At 35.0% G+C, this 21,113-nt stretch overlaps 1 protein-coding gene across 1 annotated transcript; it reads right to left on the bottom strand.

The window, feature by feature from the left end:
* Positions 1-1,325: 1,325 nt before the first annotated feature.
* On the bottom strand, positions 1,326-12,323 carry LOC127852135 (TIP41-like protein). Its single transcript, XM_052385959.1, has 7 exons — positions 12,178-12,323; positions 11,435-11,614; positions 9,232-9,325; positions 5,457-5,588; positions 4,784-4,879; positions 3,611-3,673; positions 1,326-2,570 (listed from the first exon to the last, which is right to left on the bottom strand). Exons 1-7 carry the CDS (start codon positions 12,315-12,317, stop codon positions 2,382-2,384), a joined length of 894 nt encoding a protein of 297 aa, XP_052241919.1. The 5' UTR covers positions 12,318-12,323; the 3' UTR covers positions 1,326-2,381.
* Positions 12,324-21,113: the final 8,790 nt, after the last annotated feature.

Raw genomic sequence — 21,113 nt, 5'->3', positions numbered from 1 at the left:
ATTATTTCCATACAAAAATACACCTATGCATTCGTGTCAATTGTTTATCATTTGCTAATTTTCATCACCAATCTGTTGCAACAATAATTCCTCTTTCAGGACCTTCTTCAAAATTTTTACAATCTCTGAACAACATCTATAGTCACAAGAGGTGGATGGGACTTAAAAATAATCAAGAATTGCAGAGAAGCATGAATATCTAAAATTTGCGCGAAGCTAAAATATTGTTTTCAGTCATGGACCTATCATAACAGAAAGTGGTTGGAGCGTATGCGTGTCATCAGTATTGGGATAGCTTTTCCAACGTTAAGGTACATGAATGGCGTACAATCAAATTTACAATATGACCTCTTTCATGAGCGGTTCTCCAATGATGCTTGTGTTCAAATTGGTTATGATAGCGAATAACGACATTTTTTGTACTGCACTTGAGTGAATGTGTAATGCTAATAAACGTGCACATGACACACATTTAAATTGTGTTACAATTTATGTGTAGTTTCATAATCTCGTCGGAAGGATACAGAAACGGCATAGTACTTACACTGACCAAGTAGACTCATGAAGCCAATTTTATAAATATGGATAACTTAAGCTAGAGGCGTAGATCTACGCCTCTGCTTTAGCCAACCCAAAAGATAATCCTTATTCGGATAAAGATACCCGAAATCAAATATCTTCGCTAAATCTTATCCAAAACTTAACCAAAACGTGCACCTAATCTGATATCTTTTTTATACAATCGCTAACAAAAAATATATACTAAACTTGTAGATAACCAAAAGTTATCCGCTGGGTAAGAGTTATCCAGATTTATACAATTAGCTACTGGTGAATGGTTTGTGCTAATGCAGGGCAAGGTAAGAAAGGATCTGAATGGACCTAGGGAAGATTCCGACACTTTTTCTCGGTACACCAAGTGGACAAGATGAGCTTGATAAGACTGCAGAACACAGCTAGAGCGCGGCTTTCAGACGACACGCCAGCGCAACGTATATAAACTCCTCGCTTCGCCTCTATCCGAGGGGTCACATCATCAATGCAGTCCATACAGCGGTCTCACACCATTTTAAGCACGCTAAGAACCTCCTAACATTCCCCACATCCATTCATACCATACAAGATCTGCACTACATATTCATCAGTCCAATCTTTTACAAATGATTCTTTGCATCATCCAGCCAAGACAGGGAGGAGGTAGTCAAAATTGGCTCTGGTGTGATGTTACTTTATTAAGAGTTTACATTTAATTGTCTTGCAATCAGCATTTTGTATTGAACTGATGTGTACTCAATTAGACTACCATTGGAATTCAAACAATGACATAAGACGATTTTTAATAATGTTTCATACACTAAACACAGAATTAAACACAAAAACATACATATAAATATGTAACAGAAATCAGAGCAGCATAAAAGGATTGATGACAAGATTTTATCAGATTTAGTAAATGCATGAAAAGCCATGATGCCTTTGGTAATTCCTGTTTGCTCATATTTGCTATCTGGCACAAGGACATTACCGTCAGCCCAAAAGCCTGGTTATACACAACTTTCTTTGCTACCAGTACATATTTGTATTGCCAATGTCTCCTACTACCCCATGTGAACATAATACGAATTTCTTTGGAACTTAAAGAAAAAACAAGCTATGTGTTTGTGAAACACTAAGTCCCCATATATTTGACCTTTGACCTTGAAGGATGACCTTGACCTTTCACCACTCAAAATGTGCAGCTCCATGAGATACACATGCACGCCAAATATCAAGTTGCTATCTTCAATATTGCAAAAGTGTACATTAAATGAGCGATTTTGACCCATATATTTGACCTTTGACCTTGAAGGATGACCTTGACCTTTTGAGATACACATGCATGCCAAATATCAAGTTGCTATCTTCAATATTGCAAAAGTGTACATTAAATGAGCGATTTTGAACCATATATTTGACCTTTAACCTGGAAGGATGACCTTAACCTTTCCTCACTCAAAATGTGCAGCTACATGAGATACACATGCTTATGTCAAAAATATGAAGTTGCTGTCTTCAATATAATTGCAAAAGTCATTGCAAATGTTTAAGTTTGCACAAACAAACAAACAAAGCAACAGCCAGGGCAAAAACAAAATGTCCCGCACTATTGTGATGGGGGACATAAAAATACAGAATTTTAATTGAATCATATATACTTATTGCCTTGAAATGACTATATTTAGTTTAAAATAGGAGAGGAAATATTTTCGTTTTTGCAGAAGTCTCACAGAGTAGTTTTGGATGCAAAACCATTCCTCAGCAAAACCGACAGATAAAGCACATTATTGAAAATCTAAGTTTTCCCAGCAACATACTGTCATTTCATAAAATAGTATTTTCCTTTATCTGTCAGTTTCAACTGATTCACTGTCTACCATGTCACCGCTTTCTTGATCTTCTGTTGCTGTTTCATTTGCTTCTGTCTTGATTTCTTGTTCAATCTCTGGAAAAACTATTTTCTCAAACAGTTCGTTTCTCACAGGAAGAATCTGGGCCACTTCATTTGGGTCACATATAACATTGATTGGAGCCTGAAATGGGACACATTAGACATAAAACATGCATTGGCATGTAGACAAATCTAAAAACGTTTATGTACCTATATTGGACAATATAACCTGGTAGAACTTTATAGTGTTTCATTAGCACTTTGCAGAAACACGTAATGATTTGTTTACACATTTAAGAAATATGTAATGATTAGAACATATTCCAGAAATATATAAAGGCTGAAGTACATAATCCAGAAACATATAGTGGCTGATGTTAATAATTCTTAAACATATAATGGTTGATGTACATAATCCTAGAACATGTAATTGCTGATATACATTATCAATAAACATGTACTAGCTGATGTAAATAATACAGAAATATGCCATGATGCATGCACATTATCAAGATTCATGTCATGATTGATTTACATATTCCAGAATCATAAAATGGTTGATGCAAATATTCTAGAAATATGTCATGTCTTATGAAAATAATCCAGAAACATGTATAGATTGATGTCTATAATCCAGAAATATGTAATAGTTGCTCCACATAATGTTTTAGACGAGATGGTCAATTTAAGACACATTTAATACTTTATTAACTTATTTAAACAAATAATGTGTTTGTGAAACACTATGTCCCCATTAATTTGACCTTTGACCTTGAAGGATGACCTTGACCTTTCACTACTCAAAATGTGCAGCTCCATGAGATACACATGCATGCCAAATATCAATTTGCTATCTTCAATATTGCAAAAGTGTACATTAAATGAGCGATTTTGACCCATATATTTGACCTTGAAGGATGAACGAACTTGACCTTTCACCACTCAAAATGTGCAGCTCCATGAGGTACACATGCATGCCAAATATGAAGTTGCTATCTTAAATATTGCAAAATTTATGGCAGATGTTAAAGTTTGCACAAACAAACACAAACAAAGCAACAAACCAACAGACAGCGAAAAAAACAAAATGTCTCCCACTATAGTGGTGGGGATATAAAAATATGTTCATTTTAAAGATCCATTTGAACCTTTTTCTTACAATACATAACACAACAAAAATACCTTTAAGTCGTCTATTTTGCTGTCTTTACAAGTATGTTCTCGTAAAATATAGTTATTCTTGGCCTGGAACATCAAAATGTTTATAAGTTGACCACTCTTTTACTGAGCTCAGTTTGAAAGAATATCAATATTAATATCAATTTTATATTGCAGCGGTAATTTATATGAAGTAAATAGAGATGAATATTGCACAAGTATGACAGCTACCCATAAATGCTCACTTAATCACTTATGGCCCAAGAGCTATAACTGAAGTGGTATTACTTTTCAAGTGTGCCATTATGGACAGACATCGGTGCCTTGTTTTGACTGTTTTAGTGCACAAGTTTCTTTCATTTTCAAAGAACGTATATCAAAAACAATCTGTGACAATACTGACATGTTGATCAAGAGTTCTGCATAACTTCAAATTGAAGATATCTTCTTAAAGATAAGGATCTGTTCTTTCTTATGTTTGTTTTCTTGTTTAATAGTTAATAAAAGTAATCAAATAGACAAATGCTATAACACACTTTATAAATTAAAACCTATATATGAGCAACTACAAGCAAAAATAGGTCTTATGACATATGGGGCCAGCATAGCTCTCGACCAGCCTAGCACATGCGCGCAGTGTGGTAGGGAGCTCTCAGCTGTAAAGTCAAGCAAGCAGGGATTTAAGTAGATTTTGAAAACCAGAAGTCAAAATGACCCAATGTCTCAAAATAATGAGGGGTAAAAATAAAAATGATAATGGTGAAAATACTGAAGTAACTTGAAATGTTCATAAATGCATGTTTAAGGTTTTGTAATAGCTTATTTATCATAATAATGAATAAAACGATTTTACAAAAGCTTTATTAATTCCATAAATGATCATTTCTGGTCCTTTCTTTAAGCTGGATTGTGGAAAAGAAATGTGTCAAAATGATTCAAGGCTAATTTTTTTGCAGCAGTCAAAATTGAGAAAATTGCAACTTGCTTGCATCAAAATGCAGGATTCTGCTTCCATTGAAATCACTGAGCAAGGTTTCGTGATCTCATTAGCTGCCACATATGACATAAGACCATAACCAATTAGAAAAAATGGTGCAAATATTTAAATGCTCTTTTTATACCAGAGTATTATTTTAGCATCTATTTTCTTCAACAGTGTTAAGATTAAATTGCAGAAAAAACAGCAAGTGCACCTACCTCATGATAAAGACGAGTATCTAACACTCTAACTATGACACTGTCTACCCTCATGTATTGCCGCAATAAAATGAAGAAACTGCTAGGCATAACCCTCTGTAATCAGAGAATATATATTTTAGAAAGCGGGCTACTTTTGGAAGTTATGGTTGGTAAATATACATGTTATGATCCGAGCAGAATAACTTGATTTGTTTTTCTTTTTTGTAAATGTACCAATTTCAATAAATATTGTGCATTAGTAATTTCAATTATTTTTTACCTGAGAGAGGTATACAATAAATTAAATATAATAATGCTATGGTATTCTGGTGGGTTACATTACACTTATTGATTGTGTAACATTGTTTTCCTATCGCCCAGCAGGCACAAGAAATACCACATCAAACATGCAACTCCTGCGATACAACCCATAAGAACACAACAGTCCTGTAATATTCGCCATGTACTACATGAATACATTTTTTTAAATGACTGATAAAAAATAAATAAAAAAATAAAAATAATATTATAACAATAGAATTTCATATGTCATAATTGAAAAGGAAATAAATATTTCAGTAAAACACAGTTTTAAGCAGTGTTACATAAGCTTAATAAAACATTAAGCTTATTTATCTTCCAAAATTCTTCTGGAACAATAAAAATAAAAAGCCATTTTTTAAGTACCTACAATTTTTACACTCATAACAGATGTTCCGTTGTCCGATAATTCATCCTCAAACAACATCACGTCGTCATAGAAATGGATCTTCTCTCGCAACTTCAACTTCTCCATGTCTATGCGTTCTGTTGTTCCCTCTACCTGAATGTGTATCGATCAAACAACATTTGTCTTCTTATTTAGAGCCTTCATATATAAGCTCACTTGTCAATTGGGTGAAGATAAGTTTCACCCCAACTCGTCTAGAAAATCTGCTTGAGGATTTGTAACTTAATATCCATAGCTATTTTCCACCAACAGCTGATTTTTGCTCGGCATTGGTTTGTAATGTAATCTTAAAGTCTTGGTACTAGTAAAATATTAACACCAGCTTAGCTTAACCATGTTAAGTGTGAGGTTAACTTAAGTGTGAGGTTAACTATAGCTTGACCATGATAAGTGTGAGGTTAACTGTAGATTGACCATGTTAACTGTAGCTTGACCATGTTAAGTGTGAGGATAACTGTAGCTTGACCATGTTAAGTGTGAGGATAACTGTAGCTTGACCATGTTAAGTATGAGGTTAACTTATATGTGAGGTTAACTGTAGCTTGATCACGTTAAGTGTGAGGTTATCTGTAGCTTGACCATGTTTAAAGCCGGATCTATCTCACTTGCTTGATTTTGCGGTGGTAAAATGTTTACCTACATTAACTAGTGTGCTGGGTTTATCTGCCAGTGATTTGCTGATAACATTAGAGTGTTTATAATCAGAAACATGTGTTTGAGAAGACAGCAATTTGGTAAAGTGTTGAATCTGTATTTACATGTAAACTTGATTTGAGTCATCCGCTAGCTATTGGCTGAGAGAAGTTCATAACCTTTCAAGTGGGCGGTGCTTAGCATTTACAGGGAAATTTGAATTTCAAGCAGACAACAAAAAACTTTTTTCTGTAAGTAAATAACTATATAACTCACAACCACCAAATTACGCATACATATTGTTTGTATACTTAAGTATATGTATGCCAAGTTTCATCAGAAAATATTAAATACAAACTTAAATATTTTGAAAATAATCATTTTTGTGTTCTGCTGTTTACACACCAGTGTACAACTGAAAAGTAGACATTTTGTGAGTTTGTGCCCCTTTTATACTGCTTCTCTGGTGTTTAAGTGTGAGGTTAACTTATGTGTGAGGTTACCAGTAGCTTGACCATGTTAAGTGTGAGGTTAACTGTAGCTTGACCATGTTACATGTAAGTGTGAGGTAAACTTATGTGTGAGGTTAACTGTAGCTTGACAATTTTAAGTGTGAGGTTACCTGTTTACTTGACCATGTGAAGTGTGAGGTTACCTGTAGCTTGACAATGTTAAGTCTGAGGTTAACTTATGTGTGAGGTGAACTGTAGCTTGACCATGTTAAGTGTGAGGTTAACTGTAGCTTGACCATGTGAGGTTAACTGTAGCTTGACCATGTGAGGTTAACTGTAGCTTGACAATGTTAAGTGTGAGGTTAAATTAAGTGTTAGGTTAATTGTAGCTTGACCATGTTAAGTGTGAGGTTAACTGAAGCTTGACCATGTTAAGTGTGAGGTTATCTGTAGCTTGACCATGTTAAGTGTGATGTTAACTTAAGTGTGAGGTTAACTGTAGCTTGACCATGTTAAGTGTGAAGTTAACTGTAGCTTTACCATGTTAAGTGTGAGGTTAACTTAAGTGTGATGTTTATTGTAGCTTGACCATGTTAAGTGTGAAGTTAATTGTAGCTTGACCATGTTAAGTGTGAGATTAACTGTAGCTTGAACATGTTAAGAGTGAGGTTAACGGTAGCTTGAAATTGTTAAGTATGAGGTTAATTGGCTGCTGTCGTGTGACAAAAACAAATACAACAAGCAAATTGGTTGAATTGATTTCCCCTGCCAAATAAAGTTTTATGGATGGATGCAAATCCCTTGATTTATGGTATAATCCAAACAAGAGCTGTCACCATAGGATGACTTATGCCCCCTATAAACACTTGATAGAAATTATGAGCTTTTTCGAAATCTAAACACAGATTTCGAAACCTAAACGCGGACCCTAACTTCAAGGTCAAGGTCACAGTGGTAAAATTTTTTGTGCGTATGGAAAGGCCTTGTCCATATACACATGCATACCAAATATGAAGGTTATATCTCAATGGACATAGAAGTTATCAGCATTTTTCGAAACCTAAACGTAGATTTCGAAACCTAAACACAGACCCTAAGTTCAACGTCTAGGTCACAGGGGTAATTTTTTTTGTGCGTATGGAAAGGCCGTGTCCATATACACATGCATACCAAATATGAAGGTTATATCTCAAGGGACATAGAAGTTATGAGCATTTATCGAAACCTAAATGCAGATTTCTAAACCTAAATGCAGATTTCTAAACCTAAACGCAGATCCTAAGTTCAAGGTCACAGGGGTAAAATTTTTTGTGCGTATGGAAAGGCCTTGTCCATATACACATGCATACCAAATATGAAGGATATATCTCAAGGGACATAGAAGTTATGAGCGTTTTTCGAAACCTAAACGCAGATTTCGAAACCTAAACGCGGACCCTAAGTTCAAGGTCAAGGTCACAGGGGTAAAATTTTGTGAGCGTATGAAAAGGCTTTGTCCATATACACATGCATACCAAATATGAAGGTTATATCTCAAGGGACATAGAAATTATGAGCATTTTTCAAAACCTAAACGCAGATTTCGAAACCTAAACGCGGATCCTAAGTTCAAGGTCAAGGTCACAGGGGTAAAAAAATGTGTGCGTATGGAAAGGCCTCGTCTATATACACATGCATACCAAATATGAAGGTTATATCTCAAGAGACATAGAAGTAATGAGCATTGTTCGAAACCTAAACCCAAAATGTGACGGAAAGACAGACAGACGGACAGTCCGATCACTATATGCCACCTTTTCTTCGAAAAGGGGGCATAAAAAAATAAAAGAAGTGTAGGGTTATTGTTTTTCATGAATTGCAGTTCTCCTAATTGATATCTATACACCTATGCAGTTTAATATTGAAATCATGTATCTGAGATATGGCCCTGAAAAGTTACACAAAACAAAAACAACAAAGGGCAATATATCTTATTTAAGAAAGTATAGGGTTTGGTTCTTGAGCATGGCACTTCTCATTGATATTTATACACCCATGAAGTTTCATGTTGAAGTCTTGTATGGTATCTGAGATATAGTCCTGAAAAGTTACATCATACAAAAAACCAAAGGGAAATAAACTCTTGTTTAAGAAAGTGTAGCCGTAGTAGGGTTATTGTTCATCTGCATGTTTCATCTTCTCCTCATTGATATCTATACACCCATGATGTTTTATGTTGATATCTTAAATAAATTCTGAGATATAAACATGAAAAGTTTTGTCACAGACGGACGGACTGACAGAATGACAGACAGAGGTACCAAGCCAATTCTATATCCCTCCACCTTTGGCAGGGTATAAAAACATTTGAAAATCCAGGGAGAGCATTTGCAAAGATCCCCATATCCCCAAAGATCTTTTCTTTAGTCGTAAAACGTTATTAATTGTACAAAGGGGAGAATACATATTCATGTGAAGTCTATTTTTTCTTCAAATATCTACTTTTCTTAGAGCAATTAACACAAAATGCCCTTATTGTTTATACATAAAAATTGCTCATATAGAGTAACTACTTTTATATAAGTCTAATGTTTTTACCATGATACAGCCCTATGTTCAGCTGTACAGAAAGTGCATGCTTTGAATGCATCTACCAAGTTTATGTTTTATACCTGCAGTCCATCCCCAAAAAGAGTTCCCTTGTAGTCTGTTGTATAAGTCCAGTCAAAAGGCTTCACAACTTCATTGATATGTTCACAGTCAGATCTGTAACACACAGGAGAGCCATATGCAACAGTAAGTTTAAGGACTAAAGACATGCTTGATAACACCAAAACCTTTCTACACTGCACATCAACATGCATGCAAATCATAGTACAACAAGAGGCCCATGACGGCCCTTATGTTCAAACTGCGTCCAGAGTACAGACTTGAACTGGTGACTTACTTTTTACCACACTTGACCCAGATTCATGGTATTCATATTGTCAGAATAAACATTATAACAATGTTTCATCTTAAATTTAGCCATAAATGTTGCTTGTATAGTGGTAATATTTTTTCTATTTGAAATGGTAATGTATGTTTTCAAGACACATGACCCAAATTTAACTTCGCCTGGGTATTGTCAAGATAAACATTCTTACCAAATTTCATCAAAATTGAACCATAAATGAAGCTTCTAGATTGGAATCAAGATTTTTCTACGATATTACATAGTGACATTGTTTATGGAATCATGTGACCCAGTTTTAAACTTGGTCTAGATAATGTAAAGATACATATTCTGGCCAAGTTCCAATAAAATTGTGTAATACATGTGGTCTCTAGAGTAGTTAAGAAGACTTTTATTAGGTTTGAACTTGTGACCTAGTTTATGGTCTTGGATAATCCAGATAATAACTTGGCCTTTATGTTGTCAAGATTTACAAACAAGTTTTATAAAGATTGATTCATAAATGTGGTATAAAGAGTTGTCACAAGATTTTGTCTCAGATTTAAGCTGGTGACCTGTTTTGGGGTGTACATGACCCAGATTCAAAATTTGCCTAGATGTTGTCAAGATAAGCATTCTGACCAAGTTTCATCAAGATTTGGCCTTCAATATGGCCTCTCAAGTGGTAACAAGGATTTTCTATTATTTGGCCTGGTGACCTAGCTTTGGATACAAGTCACCCAGAGTTGAACTTGAACTAGGTATTTCTCAAGATTTAGCTTGAACTAGGTATTCTCAAGATTTAGCTTGAACTAGGTATTCTCAAGATTTAGCTGTAAATGCCACTTCAAGAGAGGTAGCAAGGTTTTTCTAAGCTTTGACGTGGAGACCTAGTGTATGGAAGCATGACAAAAGAGCCATATATGTGGCTACTTGAGTAGTAACAAGGTTTTTCTCAGATTTTTCCAGGTGACCTAGTTTTTTTATCCTGTTTACCAATATTTTAACTCTGCCAAGATATAATCAAGACAAACATTCTGATCAAGTCTCATCAATGCCAGACGTAGGGTGATCACAATAGCTCACTTTCCGCTAATAATATCTGGTTTAGTTCAAAAGTGAATGATACATGTACTATCATGCGTGTTGCCATTTGTTTTAAGAAACCAAAATGCTCTTCAACAAACTTCTAAATAAAAACATTTTATAATTTGATTGTAGCATCCTTATGATCAGTAAATTCTGAAGCTGCATACGAAGACATATACATTCCCTGTAACTGACAACATAAATTCACACTGATTAACATGTGCTGACAAACCAACAAATTTCACTGGTACATTTTTTCTTGTAGCGCCAAAATACTTGTCTGTCAAAATTTAGGATTATAATTTTTTGGTTCTGCATAACATTTGGTAATTTATATGCACAAACCTGCATATAAAAAGAAGTAGTATGTTCCTGACAATATGCACAAACATGCATTTAAAAGAAGGGGGTCTGTTCCTTACGATTTCCTTTTTTATGCCCCTGAAGGAAGGCATATAGTGATCGCACTGTCCGTCTCTCATCTGTCTGTCTTTCCGTCACACTTTACGTTTAGGTTTCGAAAAATGCTCATAACTTCTATGTTGCTTCAGATGTAACATTCATATTTGGTATGCATGTGTATATGGACAAGGCCTTTCCATACGCACATAAATTTTGATCCCTTTGACCTTGACCTTAAAGTTTCGAAAAATGTGTTTAGGTTTGGAAAAATTGTGATAACTTCTATCAAAGCGTTTATCAGGGTCATATGTCATCCTGTGGAGACAGCTCTTGTTTTTAATTACAATTCATAAAATATGACGCTTCCATTAGTTTTCCAGACCCGTTTCCCCATGAGTTTTCCAGATGTCAACACAAATTATTTTCATTGCACAACAGCTCAAACCAACCTTGCTTCCTTCCAAGCCTGTGATGCTGCCACCTTGAGGTGATCATTGTGGGGATCGACACGCTTTAGAGCATCCAGGCAGTTGAACTCCACTCCAAACCCGCATGTATGCTGGATACGCAAGATATTGCCCGCAAAAATCATCTCCGGGACCTGAGGTAACTCCAGGGACCCTTCAAATCTAGATGAAGCAGAAAATACAATTAGTGTTAATCTGCACTCTTGAGTCTGTTTCCTTGGAAGAACCAGTACTTTTAAAAGATCTTGAATAAGAAAACACATTTCTTAATAAATAGGCTTAATATGTTTTGATAATACCTCCCACCTAGAAATGTATACATAAAATTTGCAAGGAAAATTGGGTGCTTAAATCATACTGTAATACCGAATGTTGTATTTTGCAGAATTTATTCACATATACCAAACTACCAATAGTGATATCACTGATGTACATTATTCCTAAGTTTAACTGTATCAGATTATTTTTCATCAAACCCATTAGTTGACATCAAAGGTTTTGAGAGGCATTACTATTTCATAGTATGAATACACTGTTGTAATAGCTTTTGTTTTAATTTTAATGAGAGTATTTTGCAGTTCAAAATTCATGGTCATAGGGGCTGCATAATGTGTGGACCAAGAAGGTGTCCCAGCACTCATATCATATACATATATATATTTTATCTTAATGCTATTGTGATATTCTTTACTGAAAAGTTGAAATCTCTTCTTATGAAATATTACCTCTCTCTTGCTGGACCCTCAGATTCGAGAATATGAGATTTCACTGCCTTGTAGCTCCAAGGTCCGTACCAAAACTCGGACTTCTCTGGCTCCGGCCTGGGAGCCGAAGCCATCACCACATGAGGTTTTGTTTCTGCCATAGAGCTCTGCAATGGTAATAAAGAAATTAACATTTGTTAAACTTTAAGTACAATGTACACATTGCATGCCATATTTTGGGGGGTTATGCCGGTTATCTATGGGACTTTTTCAAATAATTTCTTGTTTGTTTTGCGTTTACTGGACATAAAATTTGTTAAACTATTGGTAAACATAAATGGTCTTTTTTAAACCGTTTAAGGGACCTTTTCAGATAATCGTAAATTGACAAAATTGAAAAAAAATTTTTTCAGGTTTGCAGATTTTCATTGTACTTTTGATATTTTCCAGGAAACAGCAATACTGAACTTTTACCATGCTCATAAATATCCATTTATGCATCATTTGACAATTAAAAAACATGAAAATTTATAAAGAGCTACACACGCGAAACTTTTGAATAATTTGGATAGTTCTGCTGTTATTGTTATTGTATATATTGTGACATAACTGGGATTGCTATATAAAGTATACAATACATCCCTCACTCTGTGAACAGGGATGGCTGAGTGCTGTCAGTGCTAGACTTTTTCTCCAACAGTCAGTGGTTTGAGCCAAGTTGATTTAATTTATTTATTTTTGTATGGATGTATATTTACATTTATCAATTTAAGGTATTTAATGACAAACTTAAATATATGCCAAAATCTGTAAAAAGGTCCCTTAAAGGGAAAAAACATATTTATTTTTATTATTTATTGCCATGTTTTTTTCAGAGATAACCAAAGAGATATTCCCTACTGTGTCCATAATTAGAAACATACAACATTTCACAACTCTATCCCTTCCCACATACACAAGTATAATCACTATTTTCATTGGCAAAAAGAAAAACCTGCCAAATAAAACAATAATTGCATTTAACACTTTGATAAACACAAACATTCACCATTTTTTGGAAGTAGGTATGTTAAGAGAATTGTTAGACAGGTTTCTTCCATTGAACCATGTATCTACAGGTGCGTTTAAGTTTAACAGACCCATTCCCAAACCATTCCCAAAGCATTATTGTATAAAAATCCCAATTTGATTTTTTCTCAATTAGCAAAAGTGTCTTATGACTATTATACATGTATGTTTATGTTAATTCATTTACATCTAACAAAGTATAGAACTATAAATTATATGAATTTGTTTTTTCTTATTTAAAGTAAAATTATTATACCCCCATTACGATTGGTAATGGGGGCTATATAGGAATCACTTTGACGGTCGTTCTGACTGTCTGTGGGTCTGTCCCAAAATTTTCATTCGATCTTGGTCAGAAGTTGTATCTTGATGATGTCTAGGTCAAGTTTAAATATGGGTCATGCCAGGTCAAAACTAGGTCACAGGGTCACTTAGTGCGTTTAAAACCGAAAGTTTGTCCGGACAAAAGCTATGTCATTTATTGTTAAATTTTAAAATGACTAGGAACATTTGTTCACCATCATGGAACAGTGTGTCATGCAAAAGAAGTACGATGATATCTCCAAGGTCCAGGTCACAATTGGAGTTGCCCATAAATGAAATTGTCCAGGTTATAACTTTGTCATTTATTGCGAGACTTTAAAATCATTTGGCATATGTGTTCACCATCATTGGACAGTATGTTATGCGAAAGATTTACGTTGATATCTCTAACGTCAAGGTCACACTTTGAGTTCAAAGGTAAAAAAAGGCCATAAATGAGCTTGTCCGGGCCATTACTATGTCGTTCATTGTGAGATTTTAAAATAATTTGGCAAATTTGTTCACCATCATTGGACGGAGTGTCATGCAAAAGACTTATGTCGATATCTCCAAGGTCAAGGTCACAATTTGAGTTCAAAGGTCAAAAATGGCCATAAATGAGCTTGTCCAGGCCATAACTATGTCGTTCATTGTGAGCTTTTAAAATCATGTGGCACATTTGTTCACCATCATTGGATGGTGTGTCATGTTAAAGAATTACGTCAATATCTACAACGTCAAGGTCACACTTAGAGTTCAATGGTAAAAAATGGCCACAAATGATCTTGTATGGGCCATAAATATATGTGTATGTCATTTATTGTGAGATTTTTAAATTACTTGGTACACAATCATTGGACAGTGTGCCATGCAAAAGAATTATGTCGATATCTCCAAGGTCAAGGTCACACTTGGAGTTCAAAAGTCAAAAATGGCCATAAACGAGCTTGTCCAGGCCATAACAATTTCATTTATTGTGAGATTATAAAATGACATTGCATGCACAGTACATTAATTTTGTTCAGTCACAGTCATTGGACGGTGTGTCATGTGAAAGAATTCAAAGGTCAAAATGGCCATAAAGGATAATGGCATAATAATTTTAAAAAATCACCATACATTACTATAATTAGCTTCTCTTGTTTTGTGAAGACAACATGCAAAATATTCTGTGTCAGTGCAGCATGTGAGAGTATACGCCACGTCTCTGACAAAGCTCTAGTTATAGAGCGTTACATTCAATTAGTTTTTCCCAAATCTGTGAACTTTTTGAAGGCTGTTGATTGACAATTGAGATAAGTTCAGATAACAGATTAAGGCCTAACAAAAAAATAAGTTTGTTTCCACTGACATGGCCTAAAAATTTAGGGTAGGTAGGTAGGCAAATAATTTTATTTTTAAAAATATTTTTTTTTAGAAAATGTCGTACATGGTGCATCTTCTTCTCATTTTTTTTGTGTACAACTGTATGTACAATAAATACGATGATGTATGTAATGCTATATGGCTTTATTTATATGCTTTTATGAAATAAAAACTTGCTGTTCATTAATTTTGAATTTTGTTGTTTTCCTTATTTCCGAGTTTAATGTTGACTTCTGGCAAAGGCTTTAATAGTCCATTTTATGACCAATAAAAGGCATAACTAAAGTCGCAGTAAGCTTGACCCTCAGTGTCTATAGGGATTCAGTGTTATTATACTTTTTGTTCCTTTGGGATCATGGAGTATATACTATATTATTAATAATTTATAATATATTAAATAGCCCAAAAGCAGTGCTAGGGGGACGCGAGTGGTGTTGCATGTAACATTATCACCATGAACAGACCCAATCAAAGTGGGTTTATATTTCTTGGATGCAGTTTATGCTTCCAAAGGACCACATTTTCAGATTATATTATGTACTGGTGTCGTGGGGTCTATCTACCAGGGCAAGCGCTGTCCCAAAATTTCTTTGAGTCAACCAGGTTTTTGTTTTTCGATGCGCAAAAACTGGTTTTGAAATAATTATATATACATTAACATAAAAACTTGTTTATATTTCTTTTAATGACAACAAGGGCATATCACATATCATAATGTAACATACATTTTTCAATACAGAAATAATTAGTATGGTACTTGTCAAAGTATAAACATAAGTTATTTTATAGATGTACATTTAATAGGGGTGTCGATTGTTCCAAATTTGAAATCCTGAAAATTAGGCCGGGGATCTTGGAACCGCAGCCGCAGGAACCCAACAGGAATAAAGGGCAGATCCCCCACCCCATCCAGAGCCCTTACTAAATGTTCTTTTTTATAGTCTTTCCAATTGGATTTTCAGGTGAATACAATTTAAAATATTATAAACCACACCGTCCATATCACCGCATGTGCATTCGCCATTCTATTTCTTCTATAAAAAACTTCGAAAATAAATTATAATCGACGAAAAATAATGTACCCGAAAACGACAGTCCGAAAAATTGTACGCGTTTTCCACATTAAATAAAATGTGCATATTGTTTGACTGCAGACATTGCAAAACCTAGCAAATATACAATTTGGTTGACATATTGCTTAACAATAGCATTTTTTGTGGGTAAAAAACAACTTAATTATCACCTTTCAATTTCAAACGATAATCGACAGAAAGGTGTAACATCGTCGAAATAGAACTAATTATTTAATTATCATCCTTTAATTAAGATCGATAGTCGGGAGAAAGGTGTTAAGTAATCAGCTTAGAAATAATTTATTTATTGGTATGCTTCTTTTGATTTGTTAGTCTTTAAATACGATGTTTGCCATCGGCCGCTATATTGTTGGCAGACGACAAGATCAACTGACTGTGTATACCAAGTGTACAGTGTCTGGGCATGAATGACCCAATATTATGTGTGAGCAAACTCAATGCTGATTGGCCAGCTACCATGTGCGCTTCAATAACAATCAAAACAAGGGCTGTTTGTAAAACATGCATGCCCCCCATATGGGCTCTCCATTGTAGTGAGAGCCATTGTGTGAATATGTTTTTTGTCACTGTGACCTTGACCTTTGACCTAGTGACCTGAAAATCAATAGGGGTCATCTGCCAGTCATGATCAATGTACCCAAGTTTCATGATCCTAGCCATAAGCATTCTTGAGTTATCATCCGGACACCATTTTACTATTTCGGGTCACCGTGACCTTGACCTTTGACCTAGTGCCCTGAAAATCAATAGGGGTCATCTGCGTGTCATGATCATTCTACCTATCAAGTTTCATGATCCTAGGAATAAGCGTTCTTCAGTTATCATCCGGAAACCATTTTACTATTTCGGGTCATCGTGACCTTAACCTTTGACCTAGTGACCTGAAAACCAATAGGGGTCATCTGCGAGTCATGATCAATCTACCTATCAAGTTTCATGATCCTAGGCCTAAGCGTTCTTGAGTTATCATCCGGAAACCATTTTACTATTTCGGGTCACTGTGACCTTGACCTTTGACCTAGTGACCTCAAAATCAATAGGGGTCATCTGCGAGTCCTGATCAATCTACCTATCAAGTTTCATGATCCTAGGCCTAAGCGTTCTTGAGTTATCATCCGGAAACCATTTTACTATTTTGGGGCACTGTGACCTTGACCTTTGACCTAGTGACCTGAAAATCAATAGGGGTCATCTGCGAGTCATGATCAATCTACCTATCAAGTTTCATGATCCTAGGCCTAAGTGTTCTTGAGTTATCATCCGGAAACCATTTTACTATTTCGGGTCACCGTGACCTTGACCTTTGACCTAGTGACCTCAAAATCAATAGGGGTCATCTGCAAGTCATAATCAATGTACCTATGAAGTTTCATGATCCTAGGCCCAAGCGTTCTTGAGTTATCGTCTGACAACCACCTGGTGGACGGACCGACCAACCGACATGAGCAAAGCAATGTACCCCCTCTTCTTCGAAGGGGGGCATAATAATATGCGGATAACGTAGACAAGTTTATTGAGCGTCGCTGAAAAATACGCGGTCCCATTTTTTTGAATTTTGGCTTTTTTTTGGGGCTCAAAAAAGATTAGGACCGGCGGCAAAAAATTAGGTAGGGTCGAGCCACCGGAAACAATTTTTTTTTTTTATGCCTAATTTATCTTTTCACTACATAAATTTGCTGGACAGGCACTTGATCATTTCCAGGACATATGGCCTGTATGAGCAAAATTAGGCATGCTTTCAGAGAAATTAAAAAAATTATTATTAAAAAAAAAACAACAAATGAAGTCATTTAAGGAAACATGTTTTGCAAATGGTTTCTAGCCATAAACAAAGGACAGGTAATTGAAAGGTTTTTCTTCTGCTTAATGAATTTTCAATGACGTGAAACTTTTAAAACACAATCCTGTAACAGATAAGGACATGGAGTGTATATTGACAGGAGTTGAAACGAGTATTGTATCCTTACTGTAGTCAATTCAAATTTATGCAAAAACTAATCACCCGATTTTATTGGTTTATACGTTATCTTGTTGCTTATTAATTCCTCTTTCAAAAAAATATAACTTTTAGTATATTTCCGTTGTTATTAATGGATGTATAGCAAGTTAAACACGAGAAATACACATTTTATGTTTTACCCACGTTTAACCTTGTCGATACTTTGTTACGTAACCAGTAGCTATCGATTAGCGTACATCGAAGCGCTAAGGTTATACATTTTGATGTACCCACTAACGTCTTTTTTCTAAATTTACTTTTATTTCTCGGCCTATTTTGACAAATTATATATCATTAGAAAGCCTACATTTCGTAGTTTTCAGATATATTAATATATATGAAGTTTTACTTCTAATTTGGGCAGCCCAGCGAGTTATAACTTTAACTTTTGCAAACAGCATACCGTTTTAGAATCTATATTAACGGTAAACATGATAGTACTTTATACAGATTTGTAACGTTTATATTAGGAGTTCAGTTTTTAAAACTACATCTTGCTTAGGAGAATAGAATTCTGTATATGATAGAAAAAAAAAGGGTTTAAAAATGAAAGTAAATAAGGAATGGCTTTGTACGAACGTAGCTCGCCGTCATAACGCTTCGAACTGATGCTACAGTCTTAGCGATTATGCTTTTGTTTAGATACCGACCATTAAATTTCCGTTGCCAGGATTATTATATTTTTTATCGAATATATTGTTCATGAAACATATCAATAAATCTTACTATTAATGAAGCTTAATAAATTAATGATTTCAGCTCTTGTTTATAACACTGAAAGGGTGATCATTTTATATGAGACCTCGTACATAGCGGACTCTCTTGATATTTTCGGTTTTGCACACTTCAAATAAAATGGGCGTGAAAAACATTAGTTTGTTGTTTATTATCAAAGAGGTTATTATGTATAATGATATGAAAGGTGATGTACCTTAAATTATCAATTAATTAAACTTATTTAGAGATTCTTGAAAATCACGGTCGGTGTTACGCAGATCATTTCGTATTTTGACATCAGTGCATCATGTCCAACTATTCAAAATCGGATTTTTTTCACTGGGATGATGACGACTTAGATTTAGACGAATTGTTAGGTAATTTAACATGTAGCAGTGATGATTCTGAGAATGTTAAACCGTGTAAGAAAGTAAGTGACAAAAGCAATCGAATCAGTGTGTTTCTACCAGTGGACAGAGTGCCCAAAAACTTACAAGACAATGTCTCGTTTTCGGGGTCATATGATTTCCAAGCACGGAAACAAAAGAGTGCATGGTAAATATTTCATTTGTTTCATCATGCTTATTTCATCGATTGCATCTGAATCGGAGGGCATTATTGCTAGTGGTGAAGAGTAACAGATCTTGTTCAGTTTGACAAAGGTAGATTGTTTTTACTCCATTACATGTTTGTTATAATCATTCTTGATTTTAGTTGTCTTTCACTTGGAATTAATACAAAAATAGAGAGGTCATTGTTTATAGCGGACCCTCTTGATATTTTTCGGCTTTGCATACTTCAAATAAAATGGGTGTCAAACATTCATCGTTTGTTGTTTATTTTCAAAGAGGTTATTATGTATAATTATATGAAAGGTTATTTACCTTAAATTATCAATTAATTAAAATTATTTAAAGATTCTTGAAAATCCCGGCCGAAAAATATCAAGAGGGTCCGCTATATACGCTGTCTCGTAATAAAATTAACACCCTGTCTGTGTTATAAACAAGAGCTGAAATCGTTAATTTATTAAGCTTCATTAATAATTAGCTTTATTGATATGTTTCGTGAACAAAATATTGCAATATATTCCATAAAAAATATAATAATCATGACAAAGGAAATAAAATGGCCGGTATCTAAACAAAAGCATAATCGCCAAGACCGTAGCATCAGTTCTCTGCGTAAAGACCGCGCGATACTTTCGTACAAAGTCATTCCTTTCTTAATTTCATTTTTAAAACGTTTTTATTTCTATCGTATACAGAATTCTATTCTCCTAAGCAAGATGTAACTTTTAAAACTGAACTCCAAATATAAACGCTACAAATCGGTTTAAAGTACGAACATGTCAACTGTAAATCTAGACTCTAAAACGGTGTGATATTTGCAAAACTTAAAATTATAACTCGCCGGGCTGCCCAAATCAGAAGAAAAACATAATATATATTTATATATCTGAAAACTGCATAACGTAGGCTTTCTAATGATATATAATTTGTCAAAATCGGCCAAGAAATGAAAGTCTAATTTAAAAAAAGACGTGAGTGGGTACATCAAAATGTATTACCTCGGCGCTTCGATGTACGCTAATCGATAGCTACTGGTTACGTAACAAAGTTGTAGTGAAATAAGGTCACTTCCAACAGCCTTGCTGTTGGGCTAGCTCTTTAGCGACGTGGTTAAAGTGTCTGACTACCACTCTGGAGGTCGTGGGTTCAATTCCCGGCCTGAGATCAGTATTTTCACATTAATGGCGACGAGGCAAAAAAGAACTGTGAATGCGGGAATGGGTCTGAGCTGTTTAATGGTTTCTGGGAGGGCCATGCGGATGCAAGACATGCTGTAGCGGGCGTGTCTGGGCCTTGAAACATTAAAAGGGGGAGGAGTGTAGTGAAATAAGGTCACTTCCAACAGCTTTGCTGTTGGGCTAGCTCTTTAGCGACGTTGTTAAAGTGTCTGACTACCACTCTGAAGGTCGTGGGTTCAATTCCCGGCTGAGCTCAGTATTTTCACATTAAAGTATCGACAAGCTATTTGCCGATACGGTCCCGTTTCATATCCGTCTCATCTAGAGTCCGTGATAAGGATAAGTAAAACCCTTAGAGTACGAATAAAACTACCTGAATAATTTACCAAAAAATCCTTAAAATACAAAATCTATCCGAACTTTTTATCCGAAATATTATCATACAGCTTAACTATTCCAATGGCTTTTTTTGGCTTGTTGTTCGATCTTAATGTTTGCAGGTACGTGTAAAGAGACATAAAAATTAGTGTACGATATGTATAAAAAACTTCACGGTCTCGAAATTGTGTATACCGAAGTTCGCCTTTTAATCCAAAGCAGCGTTTCGGTTGTTGTTGTTAACTCTTATGTTTGTTGTTGTTGTCGTTGCGGTGGTGACGGT

The sequence above is a fragment of the Dreissena polymorpha genome, chromosome 12, assembly GCF_020536995.1.
Source record: "Dreissena polymorpha isolate Duluth1 chromosome 12, UMN_Dpol_1.0, whole genome shotgun sequence".
NCBI lineage: Eukaryota > Metazoa > Mollusca > Bivalvia > Myida > Dreissenidae > Dreissena > Dreissena polymorpha.
Note: the sequence above shows the minus strand (reverse complement) of the source record. Positions and strands in the feature narration are given on the sequence as shown.